This window comes from Juglans regia, chromosome 9 (assembly GCF_001411555.2).
Source record: "Juglans regia cultivar Chandler chromosome 9, Walnut 2.0, whole genome shotgun sequence".
Taxonomy (NCBI): Eukaryota; Viridiplantae; Streptophyta; class Magnoliopsida; order Fagales; family Juglandaceae; genus Juglans; species Juglans regia.
Genome location: NC_049909.1, coordinates 23,671,805 through 23,690,529, shown reverse-complemented (window position 1 = coordinate 23,690,529; position 18,725 = coordinate 23,671,805). Strand labels below are relative to the sequence as shown.

At 35.1% G+C, this 18,725-nt stretch overlaps 2 protein-coding genes across 6 annotated transcripts; both read left to right on the top strand.

The window, feature by feature from the left end:
* Window positions 1-3,846: 3,846 nt before the first annotated feature.
* LOC108994268 (probable serine/threonine-protein kinase WNK11) lies at window positions 3,847-5,624 on the top strand. The gene is made up of 3 exons (XM_018969408.2): window positions 3,847-4,178; window positions 4,511-5,014; window positions 5,111-5,624. Exons 1-3 carry the CDS (start codon window positions 4,176-4,178, stop codon window positions 5,498-5,500), a joined length of 897 nt encoding a protein of 298 aa, XP_018824953.1. The 5' UTR covers window positions 3,847-4,175; the 3' UTR covers window positions 5,501-5,624.
* Window positions 5,625-11,386: 5,762 nt separating this feature from the next.
* On the top strand, window positions 11,387-15,456 carry LOC108994243 (heterogeneous nuclear ribonucleoprotein 1-like). Of its 5 annotated transcripts, none has more exons than XM_018969383.2 (5): window positions 11,387-11,688; window positions 11,816-11,937; window positions 12,213-12,439; window positions 12,790-13,981; window positions 14,808-15,456. In XM_018969383.2, exons 3-5 carry the CDS (start codon window positions 12,218-12,220, stop codon window positions 14,819-14,821), a joined length of 1,428 nt encoding a protein of 475 aa, XP_018824928.1. In that variant the 5' UTR covers window positions 11,387-11,688; window positions 11,816-11,937; window positions 12,213-12,217; the 3' UTR covers window positions 14,822-15,456. The 5 variants fall into 5 exon arrangements, with proteins under 5 accessions (XP_018824928.1, XP_018824932.1, XP_018824923.1 ...); XM_035694113.1 differs by having other exon boundaries at window positions 11,388-11,688; window positions 12,270-12,439; XM_018969387.2 differs by having other exon boundaries at window positions 11,387-11,937; window positions 12,218-12,439.
* The last annotated feature ends 3,269 nt before the right edge of the window (window positions 15,457-18,725 follow it).

Genomic DNA, 18,725 nt, shown 5'->3' with positions numbered 1-18,725 from the left:
AACGACCATTCAAGTGCACATTTATAATTGAGATTCAATACCCACTAAACAAAAAAAAAAAAAAAAAGTGGGTTCAATAGCCAATGGTGCATTGAATTCTTAAGAATACTCTGTCATTCGTCACAGTTCCAATACTAATTTCTTCTGCAAATTGCTGAAAAAGTACCCATAATGTCACAAACTACTCTTCTTAAACAGCATATCTAGTTGCTTATACTGTAATCATGGTAATAAAAAAGACGAGCTATATATGCCTTCTGATAACCAGCCTGCAAAGTGCAAAGGTGAAAAGCTATCAAAGAGACAGAGCACCTAGATCTACTGAGGATAGTAAAGATGGATGGTATTCAGGTGGCACACCACATCCATCACAGGTCGTTGGCCTATCATAATTACCAGATGGTACGTACGGTTCGGATGAGTATAGATAAGAACTAGCAGAGTTTGGGTTCCTAGCAAAGAATACCCACAGGGGTTTCAGACAAACCATATAGCCCCCCCACCTGATGCGCCCGTGTAGATGCAAATGGCAGTAGTCTGCGCCTATGGGTAGACGACGACACTGTTCATTCTGATGGGGGCAGCCGCGTTACGAGTAAGATATTCTCAGAGAATTAAGTTACTAAATTCATGGAATGGCATAGGTTACATTTATTTTATAATAATAAACTTACAATCAACATCAAATCGTGAGTTTATTTATTTATATTTTAAAATTGTTGCCCTTTGGCTGTTGCGGCTGCTGGGATTTGACAGGATCAGCTGCTGCAGGTCGTTTTCACTTTTCTCTTTGGGGGATCAGCTTCTACGGCACATTATTTCATCCGAGATTGGAACATTTGATCCTACTTAATTATATAAGGATAGAGTTGGACGATAATAAGGTGTTAATACGATATTATAAACATATCACATCATGTATAGCCATTCATGAAAATCTAGATATTAAAGATTAAGTCACAACGAGTTTGAATAAATTATTACAAGTTGATCGATTAGATCAAATTAACTATAACATGAAGATCTACTTGCTTTATGTGAGGCCTATGGAAATTGGGCTTGGTGCCCCCCACCCCATAAACGAAAAACCGAGGCCATCGTGACTGCCGAGGCCTGGATATACAAGCTGTGTATGAATGAGTTTTCTTGCAAGAATTGAAGTCTTCCCTTCATCTCCAAAGGAGAAGGATATAGCTATGAATGTTGCCTTGGAACTTGGAAGGGGTGCCTCACTGCAAGACTTTGATACGTACCCACCCTTTGGGCGAGACATCAATCATCAAGTGGGCGTTTTGCTACATTTCATATGGGCTAAGCATGAGGTTCCAAATTAAGGCTCCGAATCTGAGAGGATTTGGTCTGGGTGCATCAATGCTAATCAAGCCATGGAACAGTGAGGGAGAGCACGTACAAATGCCTTGGTACCTTAGAAAAATTACACATTATTAAGGAATATCTTCATAATATAATCTCGTCTATAAACGACAGAAAACCAAATTGGTGGCCAAGTATTGGCCATTTTTGTGTAGAGCATGATTCTATTTATGAGCAATTCAGTTTGATGATTCAATTTGACAATAACTCGTTATAATTTTCTGGTGAGTTTTTAAGGAGACTTGGGCCATGAAATGAAGGCTTAATCCTTTTTTGGGTCTCGCCACTACTCGACCTACTAATTAGGATTTATTATATGTTGTATAAAATCATCCGCCATAAGTAAGAGCATCAATAAAATTAGAGCGTCATCTTTTTTAAAAAAAAAAAAAAAAACATATATTATATTAAATACTTATACGGCCGTCACAGTGTATCTTTGATTTTTCATATATAAATAAAATCTTCTACAATTCCGTAAATGTAATGCACGTTGTTAATATATATATGTAAATCTTCTGTCGTGTGTGATTAATTATTATACTTTTTATTTTACTTCTTTCTCTGATGATTCTTAACTATTAGAACTGGCTAAGTTGACGCAGCCAACTCGTATATATTTTGCTTATTTACTATTCTTTGTTGAAGCTAGTCCATTTTGGCATCGGAAATGGAATTAAAGATCACGTACGTCCATGCAGCTTTGAGCTCTAGTTGCTGCATGCCCAGGACCTTGTCAAATTCGGTGGTTCCATTCAATTGAATGAACCAAGTCTGCCAAGAAAAATCTTCTCAAACGTATTTCATGTGATATTACATCGAAGAATCTGAGTTGATAAAGTTAACTAGCAGCTAAAACAATCTGATGGTTTCAGTCTGGATTCAATTGATGTGAACACGTACTTTCCTATATTAATGCTAGTAAAATTAAGTTGAATGTGATGAACTGGTTCGTTCGATGTTTGGGGTCATCAAATTGGAACTACCTATCTAGTAATTAAGATGGCCAATTTGAAATATATTAATGTTGTTAGTCACGCAATTCATATCTCATGATTAAACTTCACGGGAAAAAAAATGTGTCATAGTTTGTCTTTGAACTTTCGACCAATGTAATAAAGTTGATTTCACTATTCTTTTTTCTTTATTGCTACCATTACTTCTGATTTGTGTAAAATATCTAAAAACATATGATCTTGTGATAGTATATATAATATTTATGTAAAAAAAATTATTTTTTTAACAGTAGATTTTATTTTTTTTAAAATGATTATGCGAGATTTTGAACACTCTTAAACTGTATCTAACATTACTCTATATATAATTTATGAAAAAAAGAAGGGATTTTAGTGTTTGATTTTTTTTTCAAACAAAATTGCTTTGAACATTAATGATATTTTAAGCACAAAAGATGAAGAAAATGCATGGAATCAGCGATGTTTTCAAACGCATCACAGGTCTCCTAACACTTATAGTATTCCCTCTCAGGAGAGGCAATGGCCAATATTAGGGGCTAATCACAAGCTCCTTCGTGTGTTCTTTATTCCATGCATCACAAGCTCCTTCGTGTGTTCTTTATTCCATGCAAAAGCCTAAGATCACAAGAGAAGGCAAACCTACGATCGACCTACACAGGTTCAGGTTGGATGATTTTATTTTATTTTATCTTTAAAATCAAGAAATCTTGTTGGGTTTTAGGCTTTAGCTAGCTAGCTGGGATATTATTCACATCCATGTGAGCGCAATTATTTTCAACGGAAATCAACCATAAAAGTTTGGTCCCATTGTGAAGGGAAAAAGGAAAACAATTAATAAATGAATGAAAGGACATTTCAAGAAAACTTTAATTTGTTTTACAAAAATGTAATAAGCACTGGTTTTTGTGTACTATTTATATATGAATACTACTACTATCTATTTATTATTATTTTTTTTTAATTTTTTAATTTTATTTAATAATGAAGAAAATGTATATTAATAAAGTTATATTTTTTTTTAATAATTAAATATGTTAAAAAAATACTTCAAAAAAATGATAAAAAAAAATTAAAATACTCTTAAATAATAGATGAATAATAATAAAATAATAAATCTATCACTATTTTTATGTATTTAATTGATGTGATTGATTGCGTATGTTTTTAATATAAAATATATGTTAGAAATAGTGGCGACATAGACTGAATCCGCTTGTTATTAACGTTGGAAAAGCTCTAATGCTCCAGCGAGGCCATCCAGGTTATGGAACCCACCAAAGTGAAATTTGACGGTCGAGATAGCTGATTCCAAGGTTCCAAAGTTGACCTTTTGGTTTCCAACTTACACAAGGAAACAACGCTCAGAACGACAATAAATCCCTAAAAACTCGGTTAATTGTGGTACAGAAATGGTAAATCAGGCTCACTCCCCATATATATCGACCCAACCATTCTTCACAACACTTCAATATCAAATTGTTCTCTTAACGGCTTTTTGACTGCCGAATGCAAGAGAACATAGTTAAATCAAAATCCTGAGACGTTTCAATTACGTACCTTATCCGATAATTAAATACCCATTAATCCTGTAATTAACCATGGTTAGCGTTTCCTAACCTTGTGTTCCCCTTGGTTCCTATAAATACTCTTCTGCAGGACCCTCATGTTCTTCCATATTTCGAGCTTTGTTGGCTGTGCTCCTACCTTTTCTCAGAGTTTATTCTTCATATATATATATTTCTCTGATTGATCTTGTACCTATTTTGTTAGATAAGAGACTGAAGCAAATCTGTTGAACTTAAACGACATAAACTTTGGTGTTTTATGGTAAGAGGTCCTGGGCTCTGTAATGATTTGCTTCCTTGCTTTTTGTTATGCGTTCTTGCACATATCAATCAAACGCTTCAAACCCATATTTTTCTTTTCAGAAAAGATTGAAACTTTGTTTTGGCTTATAATACAAGTTGCTGTTCTGGGTCTCATTTGGATTTGGTGTGAGATTTCCATCATAGTTAGAGCTCAATGATTTTTTTTTTCTCCAATTTATGTTTAGAGTTTAGTGGGTTTAACAGTTTGAGAATTGTCCTTCATATTCAAATTGATTTTAGTAGTACTGGGTTCCGGTACATTTTAAATATTTCTGTATGTTTTCTTTGAAGATGCCTAGGGTGAACCCGGATCCATCTGACAAAGATTCGGAGCCGTTCGTGGAGATTGATCCAACGGGCCGATACGGCCGGTACAGCGAGCTACTTGGGTCTGGGGCAGTGAAAAAAGTCTACCGCGCGTTTGATCAAGAAGAAGGAATAGAAGTAGCATGGAACCAAGTCAAACTAGGAAACTTCACAGATGATCCCGCCATGATTGACAGGCTTTATTCGGAGGTCCGGTTGCTAAGATCCTTAACGAACAAGAACATCATTGCCTTGTACAATGTGTGGCGGGACGAGGAGAAAAACACGTTGAACTTCATCACCGAGGTGTGTACCAGTGGGAATCTGAGGGAGTACAGGAAGAAACATAGGCATGTATCGATGAAGGCGTTGAAGAAGTGGTCGAGGCAGATTTTGAAGGGTTTGGACTATTTGCATACCCATGAACCTTGTGTCATTCACAGAGATCTCAATTGTAGCAATGTTTTTGTTAATGGGAACGTCGGTCAGGTACTCACACTCGCTTATTAATTTTGATCCATTTTTTGGAACTTACAAATTAAATAATTAATTATTTTTATTTTTGGGTTATTGGGTTTTTAAAAGGTAAAGATTGGTGATTTGGGTTTGGCTGCAATAGTGGGGAAGAGCCATTCGGCGCATTCAGTGCTGGGGACGCCGGAATTCATGGCGCCGGAGCTCTACGAGGAGGATTACACGGAAATGGTCGACATATACTCGTTTGGAATGTGCATTTTAGAGATGGTGACTTTGGAAATTCCCTACAGTGAGTGTGACAATATTGCCAAAATATACAAGAAAGTGTCGTCCGGGGTGAGACCTCAGGCGTTGAGCAAGGTGAAGGATCCGGAGGCGAGGGCATTCATAGAGAAGTGCCTTGCACAACCAAGGGCAAGACCCAATGCAGCCGAGCTCCTCAAGGACCCATTCTTTGATGAACTTGATAACGATGAAAATGATGAATCATTTTCTTGATGGAGGCAAATCATGCTGTCATGCATGTATATGGTCGAATTTGTACTTGTCTAATCTTAATTATTGTTTTTAACATGTATATGTTTGTTTATGATGATTGGGGTGGCTTAAGGCTTTGAAATTATGTTCATTTTCTTTCGCTTTTTAAATGGAGGAATTGGATAAAAGTTTGAAATTAGGATAGAAAATAGAAATTTGAATCGGAGCAAAAGTGTTTGTGTTTTATTAGGGATGGTGTTCTTATGTAAATTGGAATTTGAAGCATGAATAAATAAAAAGCTTGTGCATTCTAAATTTGTTGTCGCTAGCTAACCCTTTTTAAAATGCGCTCTTTTACGTACAAGCAGATTTGTAAACTAATCTGTGCACTAATATTGACGCGAACTATTTTGACAGATATTAATTAAAAAGAAAAAAAAAAGATACAATTTCATTAAGAAAAATTATATACATAAGCCTCACACTCCTGCACACCACTTAAAAGTATATGAATTTATTATTTTACCCTCGTGTTTCATGAAATATGAAATATGAAATATGAGGATAAAAGAGTAAAATCATATATATTTTTAAATGGTGTGTAGAGTGTGAGGGTTACGTGTAGAATAACTCTTTCATTAAAATCTACATTTCCACCTCAGCATTAATGTGAATATTGGCACGCAAATCCGCTTACAACCAGATTTTACCTTTTCAAACGGTACCAACTTGTTTTCTCAATAGAGATGTGACATGTGGTAGCAGAAGCGATTTGAGATTTGAATCGTATTATTTGAAGTAAAAGAAGGAAAAAGGAAGATTATAATAAAAAGAAAGTGAAGACAAAGGGTAGGATTGGGCTGTAACGGTACATGGGGGCCTAGAGATCATGACCTTGACAATTAGCAAATGGCCTTTGACATGTCATGTCAAAAGCGGCTATTGGCGTAAGGCAAAGGTTAACAATGAAAAGGGAGAAGTGGCGGTGGCCTTGGCTTTGCTGTCACGCCCAAAGTTGTTGGGGAAAGAATTGATAATTTCCTGCCTGGCAAGGGCAGACTGTCGATGCAGATCTATGTATGGCCTTTATAATGTGAAGATCAGGGAGTGCTTGCCAAACAGAATATGCTATCAAAGTCTCAATTTTGTATTCCATAATCGAATATGATTAGCGAGCAAGTAATGTGCAGTTGAATGATTATTAAACAAAAATCGTGATCACTAAGAATGCCTTTGTGAAAGTATCGTGGACGTAAAGCATATAATCAACTCAATTATTTCTTGGTTGCAGATCGACTGGGTGGATTAAGAAGAAAGTAAAGAAAATAATATGCCAATGGTGTGGTAAGAGTGGAAATACGGTCTTGATACCAGAAGTTTTTTCCAGAGAAACTTGTTTTGTTCAGTCAGACACTTCATTAACAAGTAAATCATCTCTCTGCTGATTCATTGCCGGTTTGTTAGTCGATCTGTTCATCCTATGATCCATATCAATAGATATTATTAGTAACTTGTTTTTATAATAATCTGCTGATTTTGCCAGCAATCTGCAGGGTTTGGCTCAAATTGGAACTGATGGAGTGTGTGTCAAGATTCATTGCAGAAATGTGTAGTGCATGCTGTAGAATTTAGCGGGTCAGATGTCATGTTGAATTGTATAGCTAGCGGTATTGTTGGTTCCCCAAACTAGGACTAGACTTTGTATGGGAGGATTCTTGACAGTTTTCCAACATAATTATGCAGCAAAGAATAACAAAGAAAGAGATCTAAAAACATGTTTTTCCATTCCATAAGCAAACCAGGCATCATGTGTAATTTTAGTGACCCAGAATGTCCAAGTACTGATCAAACAACAACAGCTGTTTTATTTTTTCTGAAATGGTCCGAGTCTCTGAGAACATAGCAAACAACAACAGTTATCAACAAAGTCAACTTTGTAATTAGTCCAGTAGATCCCAAAAACACTCTTCAATATTTCTCTTTAATGATGGCGTTGCCAATTCAAAGGTTGTCTGCTTAATGTCATGATTCTAAAGTTCGTCACAAACGACCATATACAAGACTACATGACATAAAACTTTGGTTTTGATAGCTGGGAAACCTGCATAGCTCTAGTTCTTGGAATTGGTTTCTTTTTCTTCTCCGTTTATCAAATACATGGTGAGCGAGAAGGCCGCAAACTTAGTCCAAGAGAGGGAGATTCTCTAGTTCTTATTTCAGCTGATACTTTTGGTTATCTGCTGACTACATTGAAGCAAAGCTGTAGAGAATTGCACACACTGGCAGGAATTTATTCCATTAAGCAATTCGTGAGCCAATCAGCCAATAAAAATAAATAAAAAACTGATTTTTAATTCAAAATTAATTTTCACCAATAACAGTGTTCTAACTTCTGAGGTGGTAACGTATTTTTGTGACAAACTAAGAGAGTCACAGACCCTTGAGCTCCTTTCTGTTTGCCCTCTTACATCAGGGATCGTAAAGAAAAAAAAAAACAGCCCTTTTGCCAATGGCAGCTATTCTGCAACTCGGATATCACCATCTACATCTACATGAAACGTAAAAATTGCGCCTTTAATGACGCCTAGCTGCTTCTTTCTGGTACTGTCTTCCTGACCATCTGGAAAAAGCTATAGAAGGCAAAGTTTATAGAAGAAATTTCTATTTCTTGACGACGTTAAAACATAAAATTGCATTCAAACAAAGTCAATCACAGTTACACTCAAAATCAGAAGCCAACCTGAATTACAGGGTGAGGTTTCCTCATCCACAGGAATAAATACACTAATTAATAAGCATTAATGGTTGGGACCTCTGTTAGCTAGCTAGCTAGCTCTCAGCTTGGCTGGCTGTGCTTTTCTTGGTCTAGTCCTTTATGCCTTTATTGTTTTGCCTGAAAGGATAGTGGTATTGTGACAATTTCTTAGTAATATACTTGTGTAGATTTTCCTAAACTCCATTCATTCTTGCAATTATTTAAAGTTTCTTTTCCAGGCAAGACTAGAGATTACCTCATAAACAGCCTTTTCTCTCCATGAATAGTCGACAAAACCAAAGTAAGTACTACAAAATTCACTGGTCCAAGACGTGGTAATGAGATTTACATGAGCTAATATGCGTATAAAAGTTTATTAACTTTAAATACTACTTAATGGACAGAGGATGCAAAGCTAACTTTTGGCTACCTCAATAGAATATGCTAGGTACAGTCCCCACTTGGGGACTGCATGTGCAGGTCTAGGTTATTTTAACTTTAAAATTTTATAAAATTATCCCTCCTAAAATAATGTTTTCTCTCATTTAAGCATGTGCCTGCACATGCAGTCCCACTTCAGGACTGTAAATAGAATTTCTCATAGAATATTACCTCCATCTTCAGTTTACTTGTAGCTATTTTCGAGTGATGCTAGGGAGGGGCTCCCTTTTTTTCGCCCCATTGGGTTTTTTAATTTTTTTTTAGTTTTTTTTTTTTTTTATGATTAAGAAAATATTGTTTAAAATATTATGAATTTTTTTCTTTTTTTTAAAAAAATATTTTTTGGCTTTTTTTTCACATCATTTTTTTATTACTTAATTTTTTTAAAAAAAAATTACAATATTATTAAACAATATTTTCTTAATTATTATGTAAAAAAACACTTAAAAAAAATTAAAAAACTCAATCGGGTAAAAAAAAAGGAGTCCGTTTCGCAATTTTTTATTTGTTTTGGATGATATCTTATTTATGCATTTTAAGTCACTCAAGTCGGTGTTTGCATTTAATACTTTTACTTTGATATTATGTAAAATTACTATTTATCTTAAAAGTTTAAATCGATTAGAATAAGTAAATTTAATTATTTGTATTATATTCTTGATAAAGTTAGTGGTCTGAAGTATTTTTGTTTCCATTCTTTAGAATCAGTAGAATGTTAAACTAAATTAGAATAAAACAAAAACAAAGAGTTGTTAGATCAAGAATCTTCTTAATGTAGCCAAATAACTAGACAATAAAGAAGAGAAGACTGTAAGAGCTACACCCATCAAATATGAAAATAATTCAATTCTAGTTTTTCCTAATAAATTTAAGAGAAATGAGAGAGAACAAAGAAGGTGAGAACAGTCATATGCAGGATTTTAAAAAGATTTGAATAAATAATAAATTAGTTTAATAAGAATAAAATAAAATAACGAATAATTTTAAAATATGTAAAGTATGTGTTATGTATGAGATGATGAGTAGCATCTCTCTTTTAATTTTTAGAAAAAAAAATGATATGTCTCCTCTGACAGATGTTTTACACTTTGCACATTAAAATTAAATCTAATATATTATATCTTTATAATACTAAAAATTGCAATGTGAACATCCCTAAATTTTTATAATCAAGATTGTGTCACGTGTGAATAATGATATACACACAACATATTTTATAACATATTTTATAATAATATTATAAGATGAGTATATTTTTATAAAATGATATTATTTTTATAAGATATTTTATAAAAATATCCTTCATTTAAAATATAATTATGTAAACTGTTATGAAAAATATAGTGTATAAATTATTTTTTCATGGTAATAATTCCAGTTTGCAGGTTTGGTTGGCTTATTGCCTTGGAGGGTTTGGGAAATCGTACAAGGAGGTAGTTACCCGTTTGTTTTCAGAGATGAGATAAGTTGAGATTAAAGTTAAAAAGTTGAATAAAATATTGTTAAAATATATTTTTTAATATTATTGTTGTTTTGGGATTTGAAAAAATTGAATTGTTTATTTTATTTTGCGTGAGAATTTGAGAAAGTTGTAATGATGAGGTGAGATGAGATAAGATGAGATGAGATGTTTTTGGAAAACAAACAAGGCCGACCACTCCTTACGTTTCTTGGTTTTGATATCGACGTATATCACAATGCCGGCCTTGAATTTTGAATTCGTCAAATAGAGTTTGGATTCAACCATTTTACATGTGAAACTTGCACCAAATGCCGTATATTTGTATAATCTTTCTTGTACCAAACGGCAATATTAACTTTATAAAACTTTTATGATGTCATTAATTTAGGGCTAGTTTATTTTTGCAAATAAGATGAGACGAATTGAGATTAAAGTTAAAACGTTGAATAAAATATTGTTAGAATATATTTTTTAATATTATTTTTGTTTTAAAATTTGAAAAAGTTGAATTATTTATTTTATTTTGTATTGAAAGTTGAAAAAATTATAATAATTAGATGAGATAAGATGAGATGAAATGTTTTATGAAAACAAACAAAGTCTTAAGCTTTAGCTCAAACCTATTCGGAATGTTTTCTCTATGAAATAAATGTTTTAACTATAAAAAAATCTCATAAAAATAAATTCATAAATTGATATAGTACGTAAATTATAAAATTATTTTTATTATAAAATAAATTTAATACATTATATAAAACTATATTAATTTGTGGATTCACATGAATGTAAAAGTGCTACAGGAAAATGCTTAAAAGGGCGAGGTTACTTTGATTTTCTTAAAGGAGGAAAGAAATATGAATCTGAAAAGACATAAACATTAACCTTGAATTGAACCTTAAACTCTACATACGCATGCAGAGAGTTTTTTAAAGTCTCTTGGTTTCAGAGCGAGAGAGCTCAAATTCTTTAAAATGGTACATCTTTTCGAATCAATGTCTTGCGTTTGTGAGTAATAAAAATCAACTTCCCATGTGATACATCACCTCTACTAAAGTAATCCAAGATAATATTCAAAGACCAAAAATGGAGGTCCAATCTATGGTTGTAGGCTTCTATCATTGCATTCCGAGCAAACGACACCATCTGAAATGCCTATATGGCTATGGTTACAACTCATAATGATTTAAAAGAAAAACAAAAAACAAAACGAGTATATAAATTTCATTTATTTTTTCTTTTGGAAAAATATCATCTCCTGTCATCCCTCTTGGTCCTCCAAATATTCTTACACCAGATGATTTTGCCACTCTCTCTCTCTCTCTATAAATTTTGCAGCCCAATCCTCAGCAACAAATTTCATTTCTTTTGATTTAGTTAAGGGATGCGCAATAACCAGCGAAAATATATATAAAAAAAAAAAAAAAAGATAGGTAGAGACTAGAGAGAGAGATATATATATATAGAGGAGCACATCCTCTGTTTCCATTACCATTAGTCCTCTTCTTAGATCTTAGTTTTCTCTCATTTCCTCATCCGTTTCCTCCGCATATGGTAAAACGCTCTCTTTCTCCCATTTCCTTGATCTCTTTAGGAAAATTGGATCCTTTTTTTAATCTGTATCTTTGATCCACCGGAATTTTTGTCATTCTGTGCTTAATTTTAATTTTTGGGTCGTTAGGAATTCTGGGTGTGTTCTGATTGGTTTACCAAGGTTCCGATGGTATTAAATCAATTGTTATAGTACCCACTTCGTGTTTTGATCGGAGCACCAACCCAATCCTATCTGAATTCCCACTAAAGGTATGGATTTTGTTGCTTGATTTATGTTTCCACATTTTGATCATGATGTTTGGTTCAGAAAGATTCAATCTTCTCGGTTGTGTGAAATTGGAAGACTTCTACCAATTTACATAAGTTTAGGATTTTAGATGGGTTGTGATGCCGAAAGTTATAGATTAATTGTGAATTATGAAATTTGGTGGATTGTTGAATTAGAATTAATTCGGGTGCTTTTCTTTGAGTTGTTTAATTATTTGAGTAGTGATATATGAGCCAATGGATTACGTTTTTTTTAGAAAAGATGGAATCAGATCTTGGAAAACTCTTCATTGGTGGGATTTCTTGGGACACAGATGAAGAACATCTCAAAGATTATTTTAGCAAATATGGGGAGGTGGTTGAGGCAGTGATCATGAGAGATCGTGCCACCGGTCGTGCTCGCGGCTTTGGTTTCATTATCTTTGCGGATCCTGCTGTTGCAGAAAGCGTCATCATGGATAAGCACATGATTGATGGCCGCACAGTAAGTGGTTTCTTTGCTAACACATGCCTTTTGCTTCATGAATTTAATTAGCATTCTGTTAGTTATCTTTTTTGTTGCTAGAGGATGTTCACTCCTTGATTTCTAGGACCATTCCCAATTAGATTGTGCATAGATATTTTTCATACCAAATTGCAGGTTGGATTAATTTGTTGTTGCCCCTTCCCACTCCCTCCCTCCCTCCAGCGACATATGAAAGAGTTTGAGATTTTCTGTAGCCTTGAATTCTTGTAATCTGATTCAATACACTTTGCCCCCCTTGTCAATGTGAAACCGAAAAATGACATGCAACTGTTAATTTAGTTACTGGTTCTCTCAATTTTGATTTTCAGGTTGAAGCAAAGAAGGCTGTTCCTAAGGATGGCCAGCACATTTTAAATAGAAACACTGGTAGTTTTCTTGGTTTTCCAGGTCCTGGACGTACCAAAAAGATTTTTGTTGGAGGTTTAGCATCCACTGTCACAGAGAGCTACTTTAAGAGATACTTTGATCAGTTTGGTACAATTACCGATGTTGTAGTTATGTATGATCACAACACCCAGAGGCCAAGAGGCTTTGGCTTCATCACTTATGATTCTGAGGATGCAGTGGATAGAGTGCTGCATAAACAGTTTCATGAACTGAATGGTAAGATGGTTGAGGTCAAGAGGGCAGTCCCCAAAGAGCTGTCCCCAGGGCCCAGCCGGAGCCCTCTTATAGGATATAACTATGGTTTGAGTAGGGCGAATAGTTTCCTTAACAGTTATTATAATGTGAGCCCAGTTGGAGGTTACGGAGTCAGGATGGATGGAAGGTTTAATCAAGTTGCAAGTAGTCGAGGTGGGTTTTCCCCATTTGGTACAACTGGTTATGGAATGGGTTTGAATTTGGAGCTAGGGCTGAGCCCAAGTTTCGTTGGCAGTTCCAACTTTGGCAATAGTCTTGGATATGCACGGATGTTGAGTCCTTATTATAGTGGTAGTTCAAACAGGTATAGTACTCCTATTGGGTATAGTGGGGGTAATGGTAGAGGTGGTTCTCTTTCAAGCTCAACCAATCGGAATGTATGGGGAAGCGGGGATCTTAACAATGTTGCGAACCTTTCCAGCCCTGTTACTTACTTGGATTCTGGAAGTGGGGCTTTTGGGGATTTTGGAAATAGCAGTGCAAATTGGGGCCCTTCTCCTGTTTCAACCCAAGGTGGAGGGAGTCCTCCCGGTTATAATAGCGGGAGTATTGGGTTTGGCAATGGAGACAGTGGCTTTGGGTTGGGAGGGGGAGTGTATCGAAGAAACAGTAGCTCAAGTGTAGCACAATCATCATTATCATTTGCTGCATCAACTGCAGGCTATGAGGGGTCCTATGGTGATTTGTATCATAGTGGTTCAATTTATGGTGATTCAACTCGGCGGTCTGCAACTCCTGAGCTGGACATTTCTGGATCATTTGGTTATGGGCTTGGCAATATATCTTCAGATGTTACCAGCCAAAGTCCTGAGGGTTATATTGGAAGTTACAATGTCACAAGTAGACAACCGAATAGAGGTAAAATTTTGTCTTCATCAAATGATCTTTGGTCAACATCTCCCCACTTAGTTTGGTTTATAACAAAAGCACAATGAAGCAGAAGTAGAAAACCTATAATCTTGACTTTAAATTAAACTTGCTGACTTCAGAAGATGAATTTCTTTTGCTAGAAGTTGAATAAAGATTTGTTCTAGCAATAGTATACTGTTACATTTACTTCTGTGCTAAATATTGGTCAATGTGAGGCATAACTCAATATAGAAATCTAGGGTGGTTTAAACCCAAGATTAGCAAAAACGGGTCTCATTGCAATTGCTCATGATACTAACCACTAGGCTGACTTACCATATGCTCGTGTGTCTTTTCCTCAAATCAGGCCAACTCATCTCATATTTATATTTACAGCAAGGTCTGATTTATAGAGTTGAATTTACAGCGACTGCAGGGGCATAACTGGAATCTAGCAAAAACTCCCAGAAGTTAAATAACAACTTCTTTATATGCCAGTATCTCAGGATATAAGCATTACATGCATGATGACAGGCTTTGAAAAAACTAACTATTATAAGTGGGTTACCTAACAGTATGTTCTTGGTACTTACAGTTGTGCATGCTATATCCACATGCTGCAAGCATTTGCTGATCTAGGGCCATATATTGCCCAGTTGTTGATTAGTTAAAAAGTATGTAATTGAATTTTTAAAATCATTCAAAAGTATACGAGAAGATTAGTTTTCATCACTATGCAATCGTTTGACTGTTGGCACTTGGTTTTGAGCTCTTTTTTGCTTATATACATACGTAGAAATATTCAGAGTCATTGATAACTTATCCCTTGCTTCAGGAATTGCTGCATAGGAGATTTGTTATGTGGATATCGCATTGTAACTGTAGGCTAAGAGATACTGGTGAAACAGGTGAAGGATTCTGAATTTCATAAATTTCACTACAAAGATAATTTAGCTTACAAGGAAGTTGATCGTATAAAGCTAGCTAGTGAGGTTCCTGGATTTGAAGTACACTTATTCGAGAGAGAGCAGTTACAAGGTATTTGTGTAAGGTTTGGGATTTCTTTCTTCTTTCTTCTCTCTTCAGAGCTTAGGTTCCTTTCAAGGAATTTGGTTGAGGTGTAAAATCAGATTGAGGGATAAATACTCAGGAAGGTTGGTTCCAATTAATGTATCATGCATCTCTGATGAGGCGCACCATCGGTTTTGTGTTTTAGAAGAAAATAGAGTGCTGATATTTTTTTTTTTTGGCTGCTGTAATGCCTGGCAAAGTTGCCGGTTCTTTTCATATTGCTTGTGGGATTTGGTTTTTTTTTTTCCATTGTTGGGATTTGTTATTTGTTTATCTCAGCTTGTATGTGAGGTTCAGGTTGATTACTAGTGTGAAACATTATAGGGATGTCCTTCTAGGATCCCCATCAAATAAGTTACTGAATATTTCGGTTCATTTTCTAATTGGACATTTACAGAGAAGTTTATACTTGATATGCCAATGCCAATGAAATGAATTGCTTGATTTTACTCCTGTTTTCTTGTGGTGATAATCCTGATCAGCCTACAAGTACATGTAAGCCAATAATACTCCTTTTTTTCCTCTCTAAGCTCCTAGAGTAGTCAATATAATTGCAATAACCCAACATGGTTATAACTTGGAATCCTGGATATGATGCATTTTTTTTTTAAAGGGTCGGTGGTCACATGTCCAAGAGTGACCCCTCTCCAAATTTATTAGTAACCCTTACTTATGGTGGAAGAATACCGTAGTAACAATCAAGTCACAAGAAAATAACATATGCACAAGAAAGCCCCATCCCATGTAACATCACTTTATTTACGAATGTAAGGCAATTCCAAAAAGTCCATGCGCAAGAGATCACGCAACTGTCCCGGAACAATATTATTTCTATCAAAATCTAAGTTTTTTCTTATTGCACCTTCTTTAGCTAAAAAATCTGCTACCATGTTGGCTTCCCAATAACTATGACAAATTTGGCAGTTAAGAGTATGAAACAATGATTGAATGTTTTCCCAAAAATCCCACATATACCTAAAGTTGCAAGCACCCAACTTAATACAATTCACCTCAACTTTAGAGTTCGATTCCACCAACACATTTGTAATGCCAAGTTGATGAGCCATACGTAAACCATCAAGTAAGGCATGTCCCTCAGCCATCGTATTAGTCAAAACACCATACGAGTGTGCAAAACCTGTCACAACCAAACCATGCTCATCTTGAATAATGCCTCCACCACCTGCAAATCCTGGATTGCCATTCGATCCTCCATCCACATTGAGTTTAAAGCAACCACAATTTGGTCTCGACCAATTAACAATTTTGAAAATATTCATAGTCAGCGGCACAACAGGACAATTTAGCTCTTTCAGAAGATATTCATCCTTTCTAGTTAACTTTTTGAATCGGCCAATTTGATTAGATATATCCAGCAACACAGTTTTGACACTACAAATCACAACACCCCAATTCAGCAACTTATCCTCCATACGAGCCTCGCATCTTGATTTCCAAAGTGCCTAGGTAATTAAGATCGGAATAATACCAGACCATACAAGCCTCGCATCTTGATTTCCATACGACCTTGAAGCACGAAGCCACCAGATATTCATAATACCCTGCCAAGATCTCACCTGCGGCAATCTAACACCAAATATAGCTGCAAAATAATTCCAAACTTCTCTTACTAATTCACCTTCTCCCAAAACATGATCAATCGTTTCTTGATGAGGAGATGTGCAACATTGACATTTGGAAGCTAAAGAAATACCAAGCTTCAAAATTAAATCATCCACCGGTAATGCTTGTTCATGAGCTCTCCAACAAACAAAAGACATCTTTTTAGGAACATACTTATACTAAAGCCACTTCTTTAGCTGTATCTTTGATGATCTTTTCAATTGTCAATTGATTTTTTGTTTCTGATGTTTTAAGGCGATTGTGCGAATCGCTCCCTCCCTCTCTCCCCGCGTGCACGCACACACGCACACATACATACATACATAAACATTGGTTCTTATTTTTGGAATACATCTCGACCAACCATCTTAACAATAATGAAAATTAATATGATTGAATTTAAGACTTCATTGTCATTGATAATTAACCTGGATATATGATTGTTTTGGGGGGTTTTAATTGTATCACAGCCTTAAAATGTTGAGCTGCATTATAAATATATATATATATATATATTAAAGCCATTCCGCCCTCCCCACCCAAAAATTTAAATAAAACAAAACAACTGAAAAAAGAGTTGATAAAGTTAATTATCTTGTGCACGATGAATATGTCCAGTGCTTAATGGTTATGCATCACAAGTTGGCAAACTCTGTTTTTATCAGTAAAAAAAGTTTCTTTTCCAGATATATGGATATAATATGCCCTCTATTGACGTCATAGATTATAGGGGCCCATTGAGACATAGACATGTGGCTCATTCCACGTCAAACGAAATATGAACATCAATGCAAGCGAAATGATGGAAGTGCGCATTTGAAATTCCACAAAACCTTTGAGAGATTGGAAAATGAAAAGAAAATATAAGCTTCTTTTCTCCAGATTGCAGAAGTGCTCCAATGCATCTTTAACAACTTCCAGTTCAGTCTCGCGAGGCCACGTCCTACATCGGTTTGTTAGCAAAATGTTGGTTCATTGGGTCAGAGGTAATTCGAGGAAATCTAGCACCCCTTCGATAATTGAGGAGCCAAGTTTATCAAGAGATTATTAAATTTGGTACGCTTCCTTCTACACAATACTTTGAGATAACGACATAAATAATTATTATTATTATTTAAAACGACCATAAAAAAAAAAAAATTCTCAATATTATAGTAGTATTAAAGCCAACATATGGGTCTAATCCGTAAAAAATTAATTTCAATGACAATGACAACAAATTTTGAAATATAGATATGGATTCCTTTATTTCTTTATTTGAATCGTGATATGAGAATCTTTTACATTTCGAATAATGCGGATTACATATGAACATTATGTACTTTCTTTTAATCCAATCATCATATTTTAACAAAAAAATATTGTTAAAAGATCGTGATCTATAGACTAAAGAAAAGTTTGAATGCAGCCAATTTAAGGGATCAATCAGCATTCAAAGTTGAATCACCTTGGCCGGTGATCATCACGAAGCATAGGAGAGAACTGACCTTGACAGAGGTGGGTCGCACAGAGGAATTCCCTTGAGTGGCGGAGGTAGGTTGCGTACAGGGGAGACTATCGACACAAAGGAGACCGACCGAAGGTTAGACAAAGAGATTTTGGATGAGATTTGGGAGAAAAGACACAGACGAAGGAGAGATGAAGGGGATCTGATGAAGATGATGTCTTATTCTTCGTATTTTGTTTTTTTTTGTTTTTTTTTAATATAATATAAAAATGGCATTTGACATTCAATCCATCTCAGCATTTGGTACATGGTTGGTGCCCAATCCACCTGTACGACACTGACCGCGTACCTAGAAGAATTGTTTAGATAAAACGAACCGTTTTAATCTAGGTGGAGCGCGATTGGTCTCCGGTTGCATTCAGACTCTTCCATTATGATTTGATGTGTCGAGATGAACCTATTGAATCATAAAGTCAAAGACGCAACTTTCGCTTTAATATCATATAAAATTACAATTTATTTTAAAATTTAAAACTAATAAAAAGTAATAGTCAAAATCTAGGATGCTTCTGCCTAGCTAGCCAAGTTGTAGCTTTGAATCGGCATGTGAAT

Bases quoted from the DNA above. Each gene is read 5' to 3' on its own strand.
- LOC108994268 (XM_018969408.2), top strand. The intron at 5,015-5,110 runs GTACTCACACTC...GGTTTTTAAAAG, and splicing joins TTAATGGGAACGTCGGTCAG to GTAAAGATTGGTGATTTGGG.
- LOC108994243 (XM_018969383.2), top strand. From the start codon at position 12,218: ATGGAATCAGATCTTGGAAAACTCTTCATTGGTGGGATTTCTTGGGAC. The intron at 12,440-12,789 runs GTAAGTGGTTTC...TTTGATTTTCAG, and splicing joins ACATGATTGATGGCCGCACA to GTTGAAGCAAAGAAGGCTGT.